A 20,632-nucleotide genomic window follows, 5' to 3' on the forward strand; every position below is an offset into this window, starting at 1 on the left:
ACTAAAGTGTTAGTTTCTTTCTCACAGTACGTGAACGTGGCACTGATTGGTCAAAACCAATTATAGGAGCCAATCAATTTGATTGTTACATTTAATGCCCGGCAGATTTGGACGCACGAACAAAACTCTTGTTTCATTTTAGGATGTCAATACACAGCATGGGAGAACAACAAACAATTACAGAAGATGAGGCGGCTCTTTATGATCGTCAAATTAGATTATGGGGTCTGGACGCCCAGAGAAGGTGATTTCGAAATAACTAGAAAATAAAAATTGGAACAGAACTCTTACTTTACTATCTAAATCTCTGAAAGTAGAAGTCCGTTTGTCTACTTTTAAATATTATCTGAGTACGGGCCAGCAGGACCATCCGATATTAATTTCTGACAGTCCTTCTTGATTAAGTGGTACATTAACCACCATTAACATCAGTTTTACCTGATACTGACTAATTATAAGTACCTGTAACAGGAGAGGAGAAATGTAGCGGATTCGAACCAGGGACCGTCCGAACACTAGCAGAGTGCTCTACTGCCTGAGCTACCTGGTCACCGATGATCGACCCAGTCCAATCCCACAACACTCCTCCCTCCTTTCTCGAAAACATAGGAGACCCTTCTAAACACCACCATCGTGGGTTATTTAGTTGGGCGCCAATTCTGTAACAGGTGAGGAGAAAATGTAGCGGACAGTCCAGGATTCAAAACCGGGACCGTCCGAACAGTAGCCGAGTGCTCTACCGCCTGAGCTACCTGGTCACCGATGATCGACCCAGTTCAATCCTGCTACAGTACCAATTCAATATACAATATAAATTATGAAAGAGCAAAAAATTATACAAATCACTTAATTGTATATTCTAGGCCATATGGCACTGCCAGTGGCAGGTAGGCCTACATTGTAATTCTTATTAAAAAGTATGTTAACTGTTCCTTTATTTTTAATTCTTTTTATATGCTAGGACCAAAAATGCATTTTCATCTCTTTATTACAGAACCATTACTGTTTTGTGACTACCAACATTAAATAATGTGATCTTTTCAATATTTTGGAAGTCTCAAACCACATGATCACCTCTGGTGTATTTCAAGCTGGAGAACCACTTACTTGACAGTTGTCTTCAATAGAGACTTAAACTGAAACTTCAATTTGGTTATCCAAATTTTCTGATGATTTGTTTTATATTTAAGACAAACATTACATGTATTAACATCAAATTCGGATTAACTGTAACTAGATTTCTTTAAAATAGAAAATGACACAAAACATGTATTGAAACAGGACAGTAGAAAATATAGCAATAGTTCATTGTTGGACTTGAACTTGGATCTTTTGAGTAATAGCTGTGAATGCTCTACCGATTAAAATAATATCTGATCGCCCCAACCTTGCTACTAGTGATGGGAATCGGTTTCATTTTTGAAATCGATGTTCAGAATGTCAAAAGTGATATATTATTGATTATTATCTATTTTCACATACAGAATATAACTTATTATATTTATTGGAATTAAACACTATTCCAAGATTATTGTGATGTATAACTATTTTTAACCAATGAGAAATAATTTAAGGAATATCACTTGAATTAGGAGGTAATAATCTGGTAATAAAGCATGTCCACTGCAATGGACTAATGTGTCATAATGGATACTATACTATTTGGAAACAATGTCTGTAGGGTAATGAAAATGGGTTAATTATTCCATTGAATTATGATAAACAAATGTTTCTTAACACAAATCTAAAGATTTAGGATCACTTTCAAAAATTTCTGATTAATTGGTTTTACAAATTCTTAATCGATGATCGGTTTTTAAAAAAATTTCGACTAATTTTCTATTTTTTTTCGATCATCAGCTATTCATCACTACTTGCTACAGTATATCATATATACAAAAAGTTTAATAATATTTATGGAAAGAATCAATGGGAAGACTTTGAAGTGTAGTATAATTGGAAAAATTGCGTTGTGGTCTTATTTAATTATATGCATGAAATTTTCTACTAGGCTGCGTGCTTCAAGAGTGCTTTTGATTGGAATGCGAGGATTGGGTGCTGAAGTAGCCAAGAACATTGTTCTGTCTGGAATCAAATCCCTCACCATGCTTGACGATACAGAGGTACAAATAAAATAAAAAATACATCATCATCAATCTGTCACCCAGTGTCCATTGTTGTTTTTTTCTGCAGACTTTATCTAATTTAGAATTTTGATAATTTTGGCAATAGGTTAATAAAGTCACACAATACCTGTATATTGATGGTCTGTTAACATTCACGCCCATACCCTGAATCATACCTTACACAGTCATTGTTATTTACCAAAATTTCTTCAGATTCCTTACTAAAATTGTTTGGTTGAAATTCCAGATGATATTTAAAAGGACAAATCAGTCTAAGAATACATTAGAATTTGCACATATATCGGAAATAAATCAGTTGTAATGAGAGCGAGATCTATTGGTTTTACTATGATATACCAGAAAACCAACTGTGGTAAAATGTGTGTGAAATGTTCAAGCTCGCTCGCTGTCCGTCATTACACAATATATGTGATTGGATGTCGTTTATGCTGAACCCTGGTCCTTGCTAGTGAAGAAGAGCAACTTTTGTCAAGAACTACCCAAATCTCTTTTACAATAGTGTGTTTAACATATGATGTGCATGTTCCTGTCTAAAAAACAATTTCATCAACTCCTCGGTGGTTTTGTATTGCATTCGTTTAACTTAATGTGACATTGGCTCAGGTATGAATACAGCGTACAGGTACATATTGTACTTGTCGAATGATATTGCTATACGATTTGGAATTTCAATGGTTTTCAGTAAAATTCTTTGCAATGTCGTGGATATTTTATATTTAATGTTATGTTTCATAAGAAATGTAGAACAAAACATTTATGCCATATTTTGCCTCATTTTAACTACAAGTAAACTAGTACTAGTAGTGCACTATACATACACGTGAAGAGTTGATGGACAACAAAACTTCCATATAGGGAATAGGCAGTGAAGTGCCTAAGGCTTACCTTACTCCAACAATATTAAAGGTGTAGAATGACAATACACTTTTGATCATTATGTCGTGTCTAACTGCCTATCAGAAATTTGGATTAAGGCTTGCCTATGAATTGTTAGCCTTTCGGTTATCTACACTTGGACGTGTATATCAAATTTGTACAATTATATATCATTAATAGACAGAGTAGTTTAACTTATGGTCTAGTTCAAGGGAAAAAAAAAGTCTTGTAGGTTTTGTAAGTATGTAATTACTTGTTTAGTTTGTATGTTTATTAGACATGTTCCATTCACAATCCAGGTAACAGAAGAAGATGCATGTTCACAGTTTCTGCTTCCCAGAACAGATGTTGGTAAAAATGTATGTTTATATTTTCACTTCTTTTCAATACTAATTTTCCATATCAATTCAAAACACATTGACATACAATGTATTAACCAAGAGTCGCAACACACACAAATATTTGTCATTCCTATATTTTTTATAATGAATATAAGAAGTTATATATTTCATGAAATGTATATAATATGGGCATTTAGGGAGCTCTCGTCTCTGTGAGAAAGGCTTTGGGTTCTGTTCCCTTGACTACTGCCTAGACACATTATAGCCTATAAAAGTAGTAGTAATTTGCGCCTGCCGAGCTTATATGATTAAAAGTGGTAATGTTTCAACCATTTCTCAACATTTTATGGATTACATTTTCACCATCAATGTGTCGCGAAATAGTGAAAATATCTTCTCCAAAGAAATAACCAGCTACACAGTATCCCATGATGCCCTATAACTTATGTAAAAATACCTTTTATCCTAGAGAGCAGTTTGCTCACTAGACCGGACCCAGCAACTGAACCCCATGGTTAAAGTGACTTCGGACTCGGAGAGTGTTGCCAGCAAGGATGACAACTTCTTTACTCAGTTTGACGTTGTTTGTGCCACATGCTGTGGTCCAACTCAGCTCATGCGCATCAACCAAATTTGTGCAGACAATGGAATCAAGTTCTATGCTGGTGATGTGTTTGGTTACTATGGATACATGTTCTCTGACCTTGGCAAGCATGATTATGCAGAGTAAGTTGAAAGAAAGAAACACTTTATTGGCTTGAACTCAAAATTTGTTCTTTTCAATTTTGGGGGAGGAGGGATATTGTGCTTTTCGTATGATTAATTTTCGTTTACTGCATAGTAGTTCAGTTTTGGGAAGGTTTTATTTTCACTTTATTTGTGTTGTCACTGAAATCCGATTATCCCCTATAGGGAAAACTTGTCTATCTGAATATGAAATATATGGTCTTCTCATTTTCCTACAACCATTTAGTGTGATACATATTATTGGTTGAGATTTTTGATTTTGATGATGTTTTTCAGAGAAATACAAAAAAAGCCAGTGAAGAAGGATGAGAGTGGAGATGGTGAACCAGCAGCTAAGAAAAGTAAATCTGAAGAGCCAGAAACAGTTGTTGTGAAAAAGGTAATATTATTCATACACTGTCCTAGTTGTGACAGTATTCATCTGTGGTAACAACTGCTAATGTAGATATATTTACATATACAAACTCCATGTAGAGGCTGCTCATGTCAGAACGTTTTAGCCCATCATGATTGTGGGCTATTCAGATCACCTTTTGTCTGTCTGCCTATCCGCCCTTTCTTCTGTAATTCTGTTCATCCGTCGAAGACACTAGTTTTTTATATTGCATTTTGTTCAGCTATTTCTTAGACAGTAATGAAGAGATCTTTCTCAGATTTCATATGTAGGCTCCACATGGGCCCTAATTGTGCATATGATGTTTTTACCCAGTAAGTCAACAAGATGGCCGACCGTCAGCTGTCTTGGATTTTGATAGTTGAAGTTTGTTGCTACTATTTCTCAGAAAGTACTACAGTTTGATAGTCTGCTTGAAAGTTTGATATGTAGGTTCACCTAAGATCCTAGTCATGCACATGGCATTTTGAGACCAATAGGTCAACAAGATGGCCGACAGACTGCTGTCTTGGATTTTGATAATTGAAGTTTGTTATCGTAATTTCTTAGAAAGTACTGAAGTGTTCTTTCTCAAATTTCACATGTAGGCACCACATGGGCCCTAGTCCATATTGCATTTTGAAACCAATCCGTCTACAAAATGGGCAACAGGCAGCCATATTGGATTTTGTTAGTTGAAGTTTGAAAAGCAGAGAAACGATCCCTCATTCCATTGCCAGATATAGACCAATCTTTGGTGGGTGCCAAGATTCCTCTGGGATCTGAAGGTCTTTTCATCTTATTATATATATATGCATCCCTTGTGATTTTCATTGCACGTATAATTTTTCAAGCTATTTTATTGATCATGGCTATTACATGTAAGTGACAGTTCAACTGACTGACCGGGTATCCTATGTTGTATTCTATTCAGTGTTCCTCCTTTGTGCGATTAAAGAATGCTTTAGATGTTGATTGGAGTACAACAGAGGCAGCAAAAAAACTTAACAGAACTCCAAATACATATTTCATCACAAAAGGTTAGTAGCTCATGTCTCTGATAAGTCAAAACGTTTATATCCAGTTAAACTGATAGTAGTCCATGTATCTGTTGAGTTGAAACATTTATGTCCAATTAAATCAACAAAAGTTCTTGTATCTGATACGTTAAAATGTTTATGTCTGACTAAAACAACAGTTGTATATGTATCTGATATGTCAAAATGTTTATGTCTGACTAAAACAACAGTTGTATATGTATCTGATAGGTCAAAATGTTTATGTCTGACTAAAACAACAGTTGTATATGTATCTGATTGGTCAAAATGTTTATGTCTGACTAAAACAACAGTTGTACATGTATCTGATATGTCAAAATGTTTATGTCTGACTAAAACAACAGTTGTATATGTATCTGATTGGCCAAAATGTTTATGTCTGACTAAAACAACAGTTGTACATGTATCTGATATGTCAAAATGTTTATGTCTGACTAAAACAACAGTTGTACATGTATCTGATATGTCAAAATGTTTATGTCTGACTAAAGCAACAGTTGTACATGTATCTGATATGTCAAAATGTTTATGTCTGACTAAAACAACAGTTGTACATGTATCTGATATGTCAAAATGTATATGTCTGACTAAAACAACAGTTGTACATGTATCTGATATGTCAAAATGTTTATGTCTGACTATAACAACAGTTGTACATGTATCTGTCAAAATGTTTTGTCTGACATGGGAGATAACCATATAGATCGGAACCTCCCGAGCCGTATCAGGTGGTCAATATCGTCAATACCCATACATATCGGAATAGATCTGAACAGTTCGGATACTTCCGAGTTATTTTAAACGTGTACACCTTAAAAATCAATATTTCAATTTAATTGTTCAACAACTTTGCGAATTCGAACTTTACAAAAGTCGGTAAATACCGAAAGTTTAAAACTTAGAGAGGCGGAGGAAAATATGTAGAACTCTCTTAAGACTTTTTCTATGCTAAATATACAACAAGTCACAGACCATACAACTTTAATGGATTGCTGAAACTTTATAACTTTTTGTTAGATATGACTTGGCACCTTTGATTCTTGCATTTGGCTTTCTGCTCTAGTTATACAAATTTAAATTTGGCTATTTTTCTAGTTTTCTTCAGTTTTATTGAGAAATTTGGAAGAAGGCCTGCTGTAAAATCACACAATCATGATATTGAACAACTAACATCATTACGATCTGAAGTATTGGAGAATCTCAAAGTTGGGGCAAAAGCAGTACCAGAGGACTTTTCAAGGTAAGAGTTACGGTGTGCGTTTCATCTCTACTGCCATCAATGATGTACGGTGTGTGTCTCATCTCTACTGACATCAATGTTGTACGGTGTGTGTCTCATCTCTACTGACATCAATGTTGTACGGTGTGTGTCTCATCTCTACTGACATCAATGTTGTACGGTGTGTGTCTCATCTCTACTGACATCAATGTTGTACGGTGTATGTCTCATCTCTACTGACATCAATGTTGTACGGTGTATGTCTCATCTCTACTGACATCAATGTTGTACGGTGTATGTCTCATCTCTACTGACATCAATGTTGTACGGTGTATGTCTCATCTCTACTGACATCAATGTTGTACGGTGTGTGTCTCATCTCTTCTGACATCATTGTTGTACGGTGTATGTCTCATCTCTACTGACATCATTGTTGTACGGTGTATGGCTCATCTCTACTGACATCAATAATGTGCGGTGTATGTCTCATCTCTACTGACATCAATGTTGTACGGTGTATGTCTCATCTCTTCTGACATCATTGTTGTACGGTGTATGTCTCATCTCTACTGACATCAATGTTGTACGGTGTATGTCTCATCTCTAATGACATCATTGTTGTGCGGTGTATGTCTCATCTCTACTGACATCAATGTTGTACGATGTATGTCTCATCTCTACTGACATCAATGTTGTACGGTGTATGTCTCATCTCTACTGACATCAATGTTGTACGGTGTATGTCTCATCTCTTCTGACATCATTGTTGTACGGTGTGTGTCTCATCTCTACTGACATCAATGTTGTACGGTGTATGTCTCATCTCTACTGACATCATTGTTGTACGGTGTATGTCTCATCTCTACTGACATCAATGTTGTACGGTGTATGTCTCATCTCTACTGACATCAATGTTGTACGGTGTGTGTCTCATCTCTACTGACATCAATGTTGTACGGTGTATGTCTCATCTCTACTGACATCAATGTTGTACGGTGTATGTCTCATCTCTACTGACATCAATGTTGTACGGTGTATGTCTCATCTCTACTGACATCATTGTTGTACGGTGTATGTCTCATCTCTACTGACATCAATGTTGTACGGTGTATGTCTCATCTCTACTGACATCAATGTTGTACGGTGTATGTCTCATCTCTACTGACATCAATGTTGTACGGTGTATGTCTCATCTCTTCTGACATCAATGTTGTACGGTGTATGTCTCATCTCTACTGACATCAATGTTGTACGGTGTATGTCTCATCTCTACTGACATCAATGTTGTACGGTGTTATGTCTCATCTCTACTGACATCAATGTTGTACGGTGTATGTCTCATCTCTACTGACATCAATGTTGTACGGTGTATGTCTCATCTCTACTGACATCAATGTTGTACGGTGTATGTCTCATCTCTACTGACATCAATGTTGTACGGTGTATGTCTCATCTCTACTGACATCAATGTTGTACGGTGTATGTCTCATCTCTACTGACATCAATGTTGTACGGTGTATGTCTCATCTCTACTGACATCAATGTTGTACGGTGTATGTCTCATCTCTACTGACATCATTGTTGTACGGTGTATGTCTCATCTCTACTGACATCAATGTTGTACGGTGTATGTCTCATCTCTACTGACATCATTGTTGTACGGTGTATGTCTCATCTCTACTGACATCAATGTTGTACGGTGTATGTCTCATCTCTACTGACATCAATGTTGTACGGTGTATGTCTCATCTCTACTGACATCAATGTTGTACGGTGTATGTCTCATCTCTACTGACATCAATGTTGTACGGTGTATGTCTCATCTCTACTGACATCAATGTTGTACGGTGTATGTCTCATCCTCTACTGACATCAATGTTTTACGGTGTATGTCTCATCTCTACTGACATCAATGTTGTAAGGTGTGTGTCTCATCTCTACTGACATCAATGTTGTACGGTGTATGTCTCATCTCTACTGACATCAATGTTGTACGGTGTATGTCTCATCTCTACTGACATCAATGTTGTACGGTGTATGTCTCATCTCTACTGACATCAATGTTGTACGGTGTATGTCTCATCTCTACTGACATCAATGTTGTACGGTGTATGTCTCATCTCTACTGACATCAATGTTGTACGGTGTATGTCTCATCTCTACTGACATCAATGTTGTACGGTGTATGTTCATCTCTACTGACATCAATGTTGTACGGTGTGTGTCTCATCTCTACTGACATCAATGTTGTACGGTGTATGTCTCATCTCTCTTACTGACATCAATGTTGTACGGTGTATGTCTCATCTCTACTGACATCAATGTTGTACGGTGTATGTCTCATCTCTACTGACATCAATGTTGTACGGTGTATGTCTCATCTCTACTGACATCAATGTTGTACGGTGTATGTCTCATCTCTACTGACATCAATGTTGTACGGTGTATGTCTCATCTCTACTGACATCAATGTTGTACGGTGTATGTCTCATCTCTACTGACATCATGTTGTACGGTGTATGTCTCATCTCTACTGACATCAATGTTGTACGGTGTATGTCTCATCTCTACTGACATCAATGTTGTACGGTGTATGTCTCATCTCTACTGACATCATTGTTGTACGGATGTATGTCTCATCTCTACTGACATCAATGTTGTACGGTGTATGTCTCATCTCTACTGACATCAATGTTGTACGGTGTATGTCTCATCTCTACTGACATCAATGTTGTACGGTGTATGTCTCATCTCTACTGACATCAATGTTGTACGGTGTATGTCTCATCTCTACTGACATCAATGTTGTACGGTGTATGTCTCATCTCTACTGACATCATGTTGTACGGTGTATGTCTCATCTCTACTGACATCAATGTTGTACGGTGTATGTCTCATCTCTACTGACATCAATGTTGTACGGTGTATGTCTCATCACTGACATCATTGTTGTTGGTGTCATCACAATCTAATTGACATTAGACTTCTAATTTACACTCAAGTGCGCATGCAAGATCTATCAGCCTGTCTCCTATGAAATATTTGGTGTGATTGAATCTCTTGGAAGTATAAATGGCTACTAGCTGTACCCCACAAGATATTCTGAATCTAGGCATGCCATGGGGTCATACTGAAGTGACCCCAAATGTGAATTGTAATCAGATTGGGTGTAATCTTTTTTGACATCAATGTTGTATGATGTAATTTCTATTGATATCAATGTTATATGGTGTAATCACTATTGACATCAATGTTGTATGATGTAATTTCTATTGATATCAATGTTGTATGGTGTAATCACTATTGACATCCATGTTGTATTGTGTATGTCCCATCACATTGACATCAATGTTATATGGTGTATGTCCCATCACTTTTAATATCAATGTTGTATGGTGAAATCACTATTGACATCAATGTTGCATGGTGAAATCACTATTGACATCAATGTTGTATGGTGAAATCACTATTGACATCAATGTTGTATGGTGTAATTACTGTTGATATCAATGTTGTATGGTGTAATTACTGTTGACATCAATGTTGTGTGGTGTAATCACTATTGACATTAATGTTGTATTGTGTAATCAATGTTGTATGGTGTAATTACTGTTGATATCAATGTTGTATGGTGTAATTACTGTTGACATCAATGTTGTATGGTGTAATCACTATTGACATCAATGTTGTATGGTGTAATCACTATTGACATCAATGTTGTATGGTGTAATCACTATTGACATCAATGTTGTATGGTGTAATCACTATTGACATCAATGTTGTATGGTGTAATCACTATTGACATCAATGTTGTATTGTGTAATCACTATTAACATCAATGTTGTATGGTGTAATCACTATTGACATCAATGTTGTATGGTGTAATCACTATTGACATCAATGTTGTATGGTGTAATCACTATTGACATCAATGTTGTATGGTGTAATTACTATTGACATCAATGTTGTATGGTGTAATTACTGTTGACATCAATGTTGTGTGGTGTAATCACTATTGACATTAATGTTGTATTGTGTAATCACTTTTTACATCAATGTTGTATGGTGAAATCACTATTGACATCAATGTTGTATGGTGTAATCACTATTGACATCAATGTTGTATGGTGTAATCACTATTGACATCAATGTTGTATGGTGAAATCACTATTGACATCAATGTTGTATGGTGAAATCACTATTGACATCAATGTTGTATGGTGTAATCACTATTGACATCAATGTTGTATAGTGTAATTTCTATTGACATCAATGTTGTATAGTGTAATTTCTATTGACGTCGTGTTGTATGGTGAAATAACTATTGACATCAATGTTGTATGGTGAAATCACTATTGATATCAATGTTGTATGGTGAAATCATTATTGACATCAATGTTGTATGATGTATGTCCCATCACTATTGACATCAATGTTGTATGGTGAAATCATTATTGACATCAATGTTGTATGGTGAAATCACTATTGACATCAATGTTGTATTGTGTAATCACTATTGACATCAATGTTGTATTGTGTAATCACTATTGACATCAATGTTGTATTGTGTAATCACTATTGACATCAATGTTGTATTGTGTAATCACTATTGACATCAATGTTGTATTGTGTAATTACTATTGACATCAATGTTGTATGGTGTAATCACTATTGACATCAATGTTGTATGGTGTAATCACTATTGACATCAATGTTGTATGGTGTAATTACTATTGACATCAATGTTGTATGGTGTAATTACTGTTGACATCAATGTTGTGTGGTGTAATTACTATTGACATCAATGTTGTATTGTGTAATTACTGTTGACATCAATGTTGTGTGGTGTAATTACTATTGACATCAATGTTGTATGGTGTAATTACTATTGACATCAATGTTGTATGGTGTAATTACTATTGACATCAATGTTGTGTGGTGTAATTACTGTTGACATCAATGTTGTATTGTGTAATTACTGTTGACATCAATGTTGTGTGGTGTAATTACTGTTGACATCAATGTTGTATTGTGTAATTACTATTGACATCAATGTTGTGTGGTGTAATTACTGTTGACATCAATGTTGTGTGGTGTAATTACTATTGACATCAATGTTGTATGGTGTAAGTCCCATCACTATTGACATCAGTGTTGTATGATGTAATTACTATTGACATCAATGTTGTATGGTGTAATTACTATTGACATCAATGTTGTATTGTGTAATCACTATTGACATCAATGTTGTATTGTGTAATCACTATTGACATCAATGTTGTATTGTGTAATCACTATTACATCAATGTTGTATGGTGTAATCACTATTAACATCAATGTTGTATGGTGTAATCACTATTGACATCAATGTTGTATGGTGTAATCACTATTGACATCAATGTTGTATGGTGTAATTACTATTGACATCAATGTTGTATGGTGTAATTACTATTGACATCAATGTTGTATTGTGTAATCACTATTGACATCAATGTTGTATTGTGTAATCACTATTGACATCAATGTTGTATTGTGTAATACTATTGACATCAATGTTGTATGTGTAATTACTATTGACATCAATGTTGTTGTATGGTGTAATTACTATTGACATCAATGTTGTATGTGTAATTACTATTGACATCAATGTTGTATGTGTAATCATATTGACATCAATGTTGTATGGTGAAATCACTATTGACATCTTGTTGTATTGTGTAATATACTGTTGACATCAATGTTGTGTGGTGTAATTACTATTGACATCAATGTTGTATGGTGTAATTACTATTGACATCAATGTTGTGTGGTGTAATTACTATTGACATCAATGTTGTGTGTGTGTAATTACTATTGACATCAATGTTGTATTGTGTAATTACTATTGACATCAATGTTGTATGGTGTAATTACTGTTGACATCAATGTTGTATTGTGTAATTACTATTGACATCAATGTTATGTTGTGTAATTACTATTGACATCAATGTTGTATGGTGTAATCACTATTGACATCAATGTTGTATGGTGTAATTACTATTGACATCAATGTTGTATTGTGTAATCACTATTGACATCAATGTTGTATGGTGTAATCACTATTGACATCAATGTTGTATGGTGTAATCACTATTGACATCAATGTTGTATGGTGTAATTACTATTGACATCAATGTTGTATGGTGTAATCACTATTGACATCAATGTTGTATGGTGTGTAATCACTATTGACATCAATGTTGTATGGTGTAATTACTATTGACATCAATGTTGTATTGTGTAATCACTATTGACATCAATGTTGTATTGTGTAATCACTATTGACATCAATGTTGTATTGTGTAATTACTATTGACATCAATGTTGTATGGTGTAATTACTATTGACATCAATGTTGTATGGTGTAATTACTATTGACATCAATGTTGTATGGTGTAATCACTATTGACATCAATGTTGTATGGTGTAATCACTATTGACATCAATGTTGTATTGTGTAATTACTATTGACATCAATGTTGTATGGTGTAATCACTATTGACATCAATGTTGTATTGTGTAATTACTATTGACATCAATGTTGTATGGTGTAATCACTATTGACATCAATGTTGTATGGTGTAATCACTATTGACATCAATGTTGTATTGTGTAATCACTATTGACATCAATGTTGTATTGTGTAATCACTATTGACATCAATGTTGTATGGTGTAATCACTATTGACATCAATGTTGTATGGTGTAATCACTATTGACATCAATGTTGTATGGTGTAATCACTATTGACATCAATGTTGTATGGTGTAATCACTATTGACATCAATGTTGTATGGTGTAATCACTATTGACATCAATGTTGTATGGTGTAATCACTATTGACATCAATGTTGTATTGTGTAATCACTATTGACATCAATGTTGTATTGTGTAATCACTATTGACATCAATGTTGTATTGTGTAATTACTATTGACATCAATGTTGTATGGTGTAATTACTATTAACATCAATGTTGTATGGTGTAATCACTATTGACATCAATGTTGTATTGTGTAATTACTATTGACATCAATGTTGTATGGTGTAATTACTATTGACATCAATGTTGTATGGTGTAATCACTATTGACATCAATGTTGTATTGTGTAATCACTATTGACATCAATGTTGTATTGTGTAATCACTATTGACATCAATGTTGTATGGTGTAATCACTATTGACATCAATGTTGTATTGTGTAATTACTATTGACATCAATGTTGTATTGTGTAATCACTATTGACATCAATGTTGTATGGTGTAATCACTATTGACATCAATGTTGTATGGTGTAATCACTATTGACATCAATGTTGTATGGTGTAATCACTATTAACATCAATGTTGTATGGTGTAATTACTATTGACATCAATGTTGTATGGTGTAATCACTATTGACATCCTTGTTGTATGGTGTAATCACTATTGACATCAATGTTGTATGGTGTAATCACTATTGACATCAATGTTGTATGGTGTAATCACTATTGACATCAATGTTGTATGGTGTAATCACTATTAACATCAATGTTGTATTGTGTAATCACTATTGACATCAATGTTGTATTGTGTAATCACTATTGACATCAATGTTGTATGGTGTAATCACTATTGACATCAATGTTGTATTGTGTAATCACTATTAACATCAATGTTGTATGGTGTAATCACTATTAACATCAATGTTGTATGGTGTAATCACTATTGACATCAATGTTGTATTGTGTAATCACTATTGACATCAATGTTGTATTGTGTAATCACTATTGACATCAATGTTGTATTGTGTAATTACTATTGACATCAATGTTGTATGGTGTAATCACTATTGACATTAATGTTGTATGGTGTAATCACTATTGACATCAATGTTGTATGGTGTAATCACTATTGACATCAATGTTGTATTGTGTAATCACTATTGACATCAATGTTGTATTGTGTAATCACTATTGACATCAATGTTGTATTGTGTAATCACTATTGACATCAATGTTGTATTGTGTAATCACTATTGACATCCTTGTTGTATTGTGTAATCACTATTGACATCAATGTTGTATGGTGTAATCACTATTGACATCAATGTTGTATGGTGTAATCACTATTGACATCAATGTTGTATTGTGTAATTACTATTGACATCAATGTTGTATTGTGTAATTACTATTGACATCCTGTTGTTGTATGTGTAATTAACTATTACATCAATGTTGTATGGTGTAATCACTATTGACATCAATGTTGTATTGTGTAATTACTATTGACATCAATGTTGTATTGTGTAATCACTATTGACATCAATGTTGTATTGTGTAATCACTATTGACATCCTTGTTGTATTGTGTAATCACTATTGACATCAATGTTGTATTGTGTAATCACTATTGACATCAATGTTGTATGGTGTAATCACTATTGACATCAATGTTGTATTGTGTAATCACTATTGACATCAATGTTGTATTGTGTAATCACTATTGACATCAATGTTGTATTGTGTAATCACTATTGACATCAATGTTGTATTGTGTAATCACTATTGACATCAATGTTGTATTGTGTAATCACTATTGACATCAATGTTGTATTGTGTAATCACTATTGACATCAATGTTGTATTGTGTAATCACTATTGACATCAATGTTGTATTGTGTAATCACTATTGACATCAATGTTGTATTGTGTAATCACTATTGACATCAATGTTGTATGGTGTAATCACTATTGACATCAATGTTGTATGGTGTAATCACTATTGACATCAATGTTGTATTGTGTAATCACTATTAACATCAATGTTGTGTGGTGTAATCACTATTGACATCAATGTTGTATGGTGTAATCACTATTGACATCAATGTTGTATGGTGTAATCACTATTGACATCAATGTTGTATGGTGTAATCACTATTGACATCAATGTTGTATGGTGTAATCACTATTGACATCAATGTTGTATGGTGTAATCACTATTGACATCAATGTTGTATGGTGTAATCACTATTGACATCAATGTTGTATTGTGTAATCACTATTAACATCAATGTTGTATTGTGTAATCACTATTGACATCCTTGTTGTATTGTGTAATCACTATTGACATCAATGTTGTATTGTGTAATCACTATTGACATCAATGTTGTATGGTGTAATTACTATTGACATCAATGTTGTATGGTGTAATCACTATTGACATCAATGTTGTATGGTGTAATCACTATTGACATCAATGTTGTATGGTGTAATCACTATTGACATCAATGTTGTATGGTGTAATCACTATTGACATCAATGTTGTATGGTGTAATAACTATTGACATCAATGTTGTATGTGTAATTACTATTGACATCAATGTTGTATTGTGTAATCACTATTAACATCAATGTTGTATTGTGTAATCACTATTGACATTAATGTTGTATTGTGTAATCACTATTGACATCAATGTTGTATTGTGTAATCACTATTAACATCAATGTTGTATTGTGTAATCACTATTGACATCAATGTTGTATTGTGTAATCACTATTGACATCAATGTTGTATGGTGTAATCACTATTACATCCTTGTTGTATGGTGTAATCACTATTGACATCAATGTTGTATGGTGTAATCACTATTGACATCAATGTTGTATGGTGTAATCACTATTGACATCCTTGTTGTATGGTGTAATCACTATTGACATCAATGTTGTATGGTGTAATGACACTTTGTATGTGAACATAATGTGTAATCACTATTGACATCAATGTTGTATGGTGAAATCACTATTGACGTCAATGTTGTATGGTGAAATCATTATTGACATCAATGTTGTATGGTGTAATCACTATTGACATCAATGTTGTATGGTGTAATTACTATTGACATCAATGTTGTATGGTGTAATTACTATTTACATCAATGTTGTATGGTGTAATTACTATTGACATCAATGTTGTATGGTGTAATTACTATTGACTTCAATATTGTGTTGTGTAATTACTATTGACATCCTTGTTGTATTGTGTAATTACTATTAACATCAATGTTGTAAGGTGTAATTACTATTGACATCAATGTTGTATGGTGTAATTACTATTGACATCAATGTTGTATTGTGTAATCACTATTGACATCAATGTTGTATGGTGTAATCACTATTGACATCAATGTTGTATTGTGTAATCACTATTGACATCAATGTTGTATTGTGTAATCACTATTGACATCAATGTTGTATTTTGTAATCACTATTAACATCAATGTTGTATTGTGTAATTACTATTGACATCAATGTTGTATGGTGTAATTACTATTGACATCAATGTTGTATGGTGTAATCACTATTTACATCCTTGTTGTATGGTGTAATCACTATTGACATCAATGTTGTATGGTGTAATCACTATTGACATCAATGTTGTATGGTGTAATCACTATTGACATCCTTGTTGTATTGTGTAATCACTATTAACATCAATGTTGTGTGGTGTAATCACTATTGACATCAATGTTGTATGGTGAAATCACTATTGACGTCAATGTTGTATGGTGAAATCATTATTGACATCAATGTTGTATGGTGCAATCATTATTGACATCAATATTGTATGGTGTAATTACTATTGACATCAATGTTGTGTGGTGAAATTACTATTTACATCAATGTTGTATGGTGTAATTACTATTGACATCAATGTTGTATGGTGTAATTACTATTGACATCAATATTGTGTGGTGTAATTACTATTGACATCCTTGTTGTATTGTGTAATTACTATTAACATCAATGTTTTAAGGTGTAATTACTATTGACATTAATGTTGTATGGTGTAATTACTATTGACATCAATGTTGTATTTTGTAATCACTATTGACATCAATGTTGTATGGTGTAATCACTATTGACATCAATGTTGTATGGTGTAATCACTATTGACATCAATGTTGTATTGTGTAATCACTATTGACATAAATGTTGTATTGTGTAATCACTATTGACATCAATGTTGTATGGTGTATGTCCCATAACTATTGACATCCTTGTTGTATTGTGTAATCACGATTGACATCCTTGTTGTATTGTGTAATTACTATTGACATCAATGTTGTATGGTGTAATCACTATTGACATCCTTGTTGTATTGTGTTATCACTATTGACATCCTTGTTGTATTGTGTAATCACTATTGACATCCTTGTTGTATTGTGTAATCACTATTGACATTAATGTTGTATTGTGTAATCACTATTGACATCAATGTTGTATGTGTAATCACTATTGACATCCTTGTTGTATTGTGTAATCACTATTGACATCAATGTTGTATGGTGTAATCACTATTCACATCCTTGTTGTATTGTGTAATCACTATTGACATCAATGTTGTATGGTGTAATCACTATTCACATCCTTGTTGTATGGTGTAATCACTATTGACATCAATGTTGTATGGTGTAATCACTATTGACATCCTTGTTGTATTGTGTAATCACTATTAACATCAATGTTGTGTGGTGTAATCACTATTAACATCAATGTTGTGGTGTAATCGCTATTAACATCAATGTTGTATGGTGTAATCACTATTAACATCAATGTTGTGTGGTGTAATCACTATTAACATCAATGTTGTGTGGTGTAATCACTTTTAACATCAATGTTGTATGGTGTCATTACTATTGACATCAATGTTGTGTGGTGTAATTACTATTGACATCAATGTTGTATGGTGTAATTACTATTGACATCAATGTTGTATGGTGCAATCATTATTGACATCAATATTGTATGGTGTAATTACTATTGACATCAATGTTGTGTGGTGTAATTACTATTTACATCAGTGTTGTATGGTGTAATTACTATTGACATCAATGTTGTATGGTGTAATTACTATTGACATCAATATTGTGTGGTGTAATTACTATTGACATCCATGTTGTATGGTGTAATCACTATTAACATCAATGTTGTATGGTGTAATTACTATTGACATCAATGTTTTATGATTTGTGTTCCATCTCTATTATGATCATAGTTGGTACAAGCATTGATTTGTTTCCCTGCAGCCACTGTTTCTCGGAGCTCAGTCCTGTCTGTGCTGTTGTGGGTGGAATATTGGGACAAGAAATCATCAAGGTATACCACCTTTATAATCTCATTATGTATTGAGTATTCATATACATTCATACTATGATATTTGCCCATTAAAATTGCTTGTAGAACACAAAACTGATACTTGCTATCCCTATTGCATGATTGTATAGAGCAATTTAACAATATGATTTATTATGGTGTCCTTGACATGTGCCCAGTTATGATATACCATGACTTGATTGACATACCTGCTTGCCCATCACTTACAATAAGAGGATTTTACTATCACACGGATTAATTAAATGTCTTCTGTTTTAGGCTGTCTCACACAAAGACAAGCCCCACAACAATTTCTTTTTCTATGACGGAGTAGAAGGCAGTGGCTTGGTGGACCAGATTGGAACCAGCTCTTAATGTTGGAATCGGATGTAAAACTGCTGAAATAATGATTAGATCATGATAAGAAATTTCATTGTAATAAAATAATTATTGATTAGTAATTTGTTTTGAGGCATGAACATGGAAAGTAAGATAAAAAGTATGATGTTTTATAACTGACATTTGGATACTACAGCAATATTGTGCAATATATGATACCGTATTTGTCGTAATAAGCGATCCTCCCCCTATAATTGCCCCTCACTTCTTCAGGTGGAGTTAAAGTTATGTAAGCTCTCCGTGTCTCACTGATTAAACAATGTTTTACAAATGTGCGATGGTTATAATATTGTATCCCATTTTACATAAAATTCATGTTACGGCATGTGTATAAACTTACGCAAATCTTTCACATGTGAATTACTGAAGATCACTGTTTACTTTGAGATTAATTATGTGCCATGAGTACAGAAAGAGTTAAAATATGACTTATTTTGAGTTTTTGAATCCACAGCTTAGATTTTGGTTCGCTAATGAACCAACCCCTTTTGTTACCATTTTTAAGCGCCATGTGCACTAATTTCAGTGAATATGGTATGTATCATAAATATAGTGCTAAAGCAGTGATACATTAAAACAATATTTTGATACTTGTGTTTATTGTATACGATTATGTAAGGAAGATTGTAGATTGGGGTGGTCGGGGTTTCTTACTGCTGACTTCCGTTGTGTATACATGTATACACAACAGAAGTCAGCGGCAAATGTACAAACCTCGACCACCACAATCTACAATATCTTACAGAATCGTATGCATTAAACACAAGTATCAAAATATTGTTTTAGGACGCGTACCTCTTAGGGTTCACACTCACTACAGAAGGTTGTCAGCTTCACTTACATTCTACTACACTCAGCTTAAAATGTGCATAGATAATTGAGACCTATTATTACCCTTATATACTGTAAACCATCTTTGTTTCGCGACTATTAATTTCGCGATTTGTATTTTAAAACAAGTTCGCAAAAGTAAATCACACGTGAAAGAAAGTTGGTTTACACTTTATCTACGATAGAAATGCTGTGAATCATCAAGTGATGGAAGCATTGTATGAGACATGCATGATGTAGAGCTCAATTATTCCCTTAGGCACAGTTATTGTCCTTAACCTATATACGTATATATCCTCAATCGACCAATCAGACCTAGGTATATATTCTCAATGGACTTATCAGATATAGGTATATATATCCCCCAATCGACTTATCAGACCTAGGTATATATCCTCAATCAACCATCAGCCAATCAGACCTAGGTATATATCCTCAATCAACCTATCAGACATAGTTATATTTCCTC

General features: G+C 33.7%; 1 protein-coding gene across 2 annotated transcripts; it reads left to right on the plus strand.

Annotated features, from left to right (window-relative positions):
- The first annotated feature begins 79 nt into the window (after nt 1-79).
- On the plus strand, nt 80-19,605 carry LOC138319288 (SUMO-activating enzyme subunit 1-like). 2 transcript variants are annotated; one of them, XM_069262332.1, is made up of 9 exons: nt 83-244; nt 2,012-2,123; nt 3,323-3,382; nt 3,834-4,090; nt 4,388-4,490; nt 5,419-5,524; nt 6,638-6,782; nt 18,867-18,936; nt 19,213-19,605. In XM_069262332.1, the coding sequence occupies exons 1-9, from the start codon at nt 144-146 to the stop codon at nt 19,306-19,308; spliced, it is 1,050 nt and encodes a 349-aa protein (XP_069118433.1). In that variant the 5' UTR covers nt 83-143; the 3' UTR covers nt 19,309-19,605. The 2 variants fall into 2 exon arrangements, with proteins under 2 accessions (XP_069118434.1, XP_069118433.1); XM_069262333.1 differs by lacking the exon at nt 6,638-6,782 and having other exon boundaries at nt 80-244.
- Nucleotides 19,606-20,632: the final 1,027 nt, after the last annotated feature.

This window comes from Argopecten irradians, chromosome 3 (assembly GCF_041381155.1).
Source record: "Argopecten irradians isolate NY chromosome 3, Ai_NY, whole genome shotgun sequence".
Classification (NCBI taxonomy): Eukaryota; Metazoa; Mollusca; class Bivalvia; order Pectinida; family Pectinidae; genus Argopecten; species Argopecten irradians.

Bases quoted from the DNA above. Each gene is read 5' to 3' on its own strand.
- LOC138319288 (XM_069262332.1), top strand. From the start codon at position 144: ATGTCAATACACAGCATGGGAGAACAACAAACAATTACAGAAGATGAG. The intron at 245-2,011 runs GTGATTTCGAAA...ATTTTCTACTAG, and splicing joins GGTCTGGACGCCCAGAGAAG to GCTGCGTGCTTCAAGAGTGC. The intron at 4,091-4,387 runs GTAAGTTGAAAG...GATGTTTTTCAG, and splicing joins GGCAAGCATGATTATGCAGA to AGAAATACAAAAAAAGCCAG.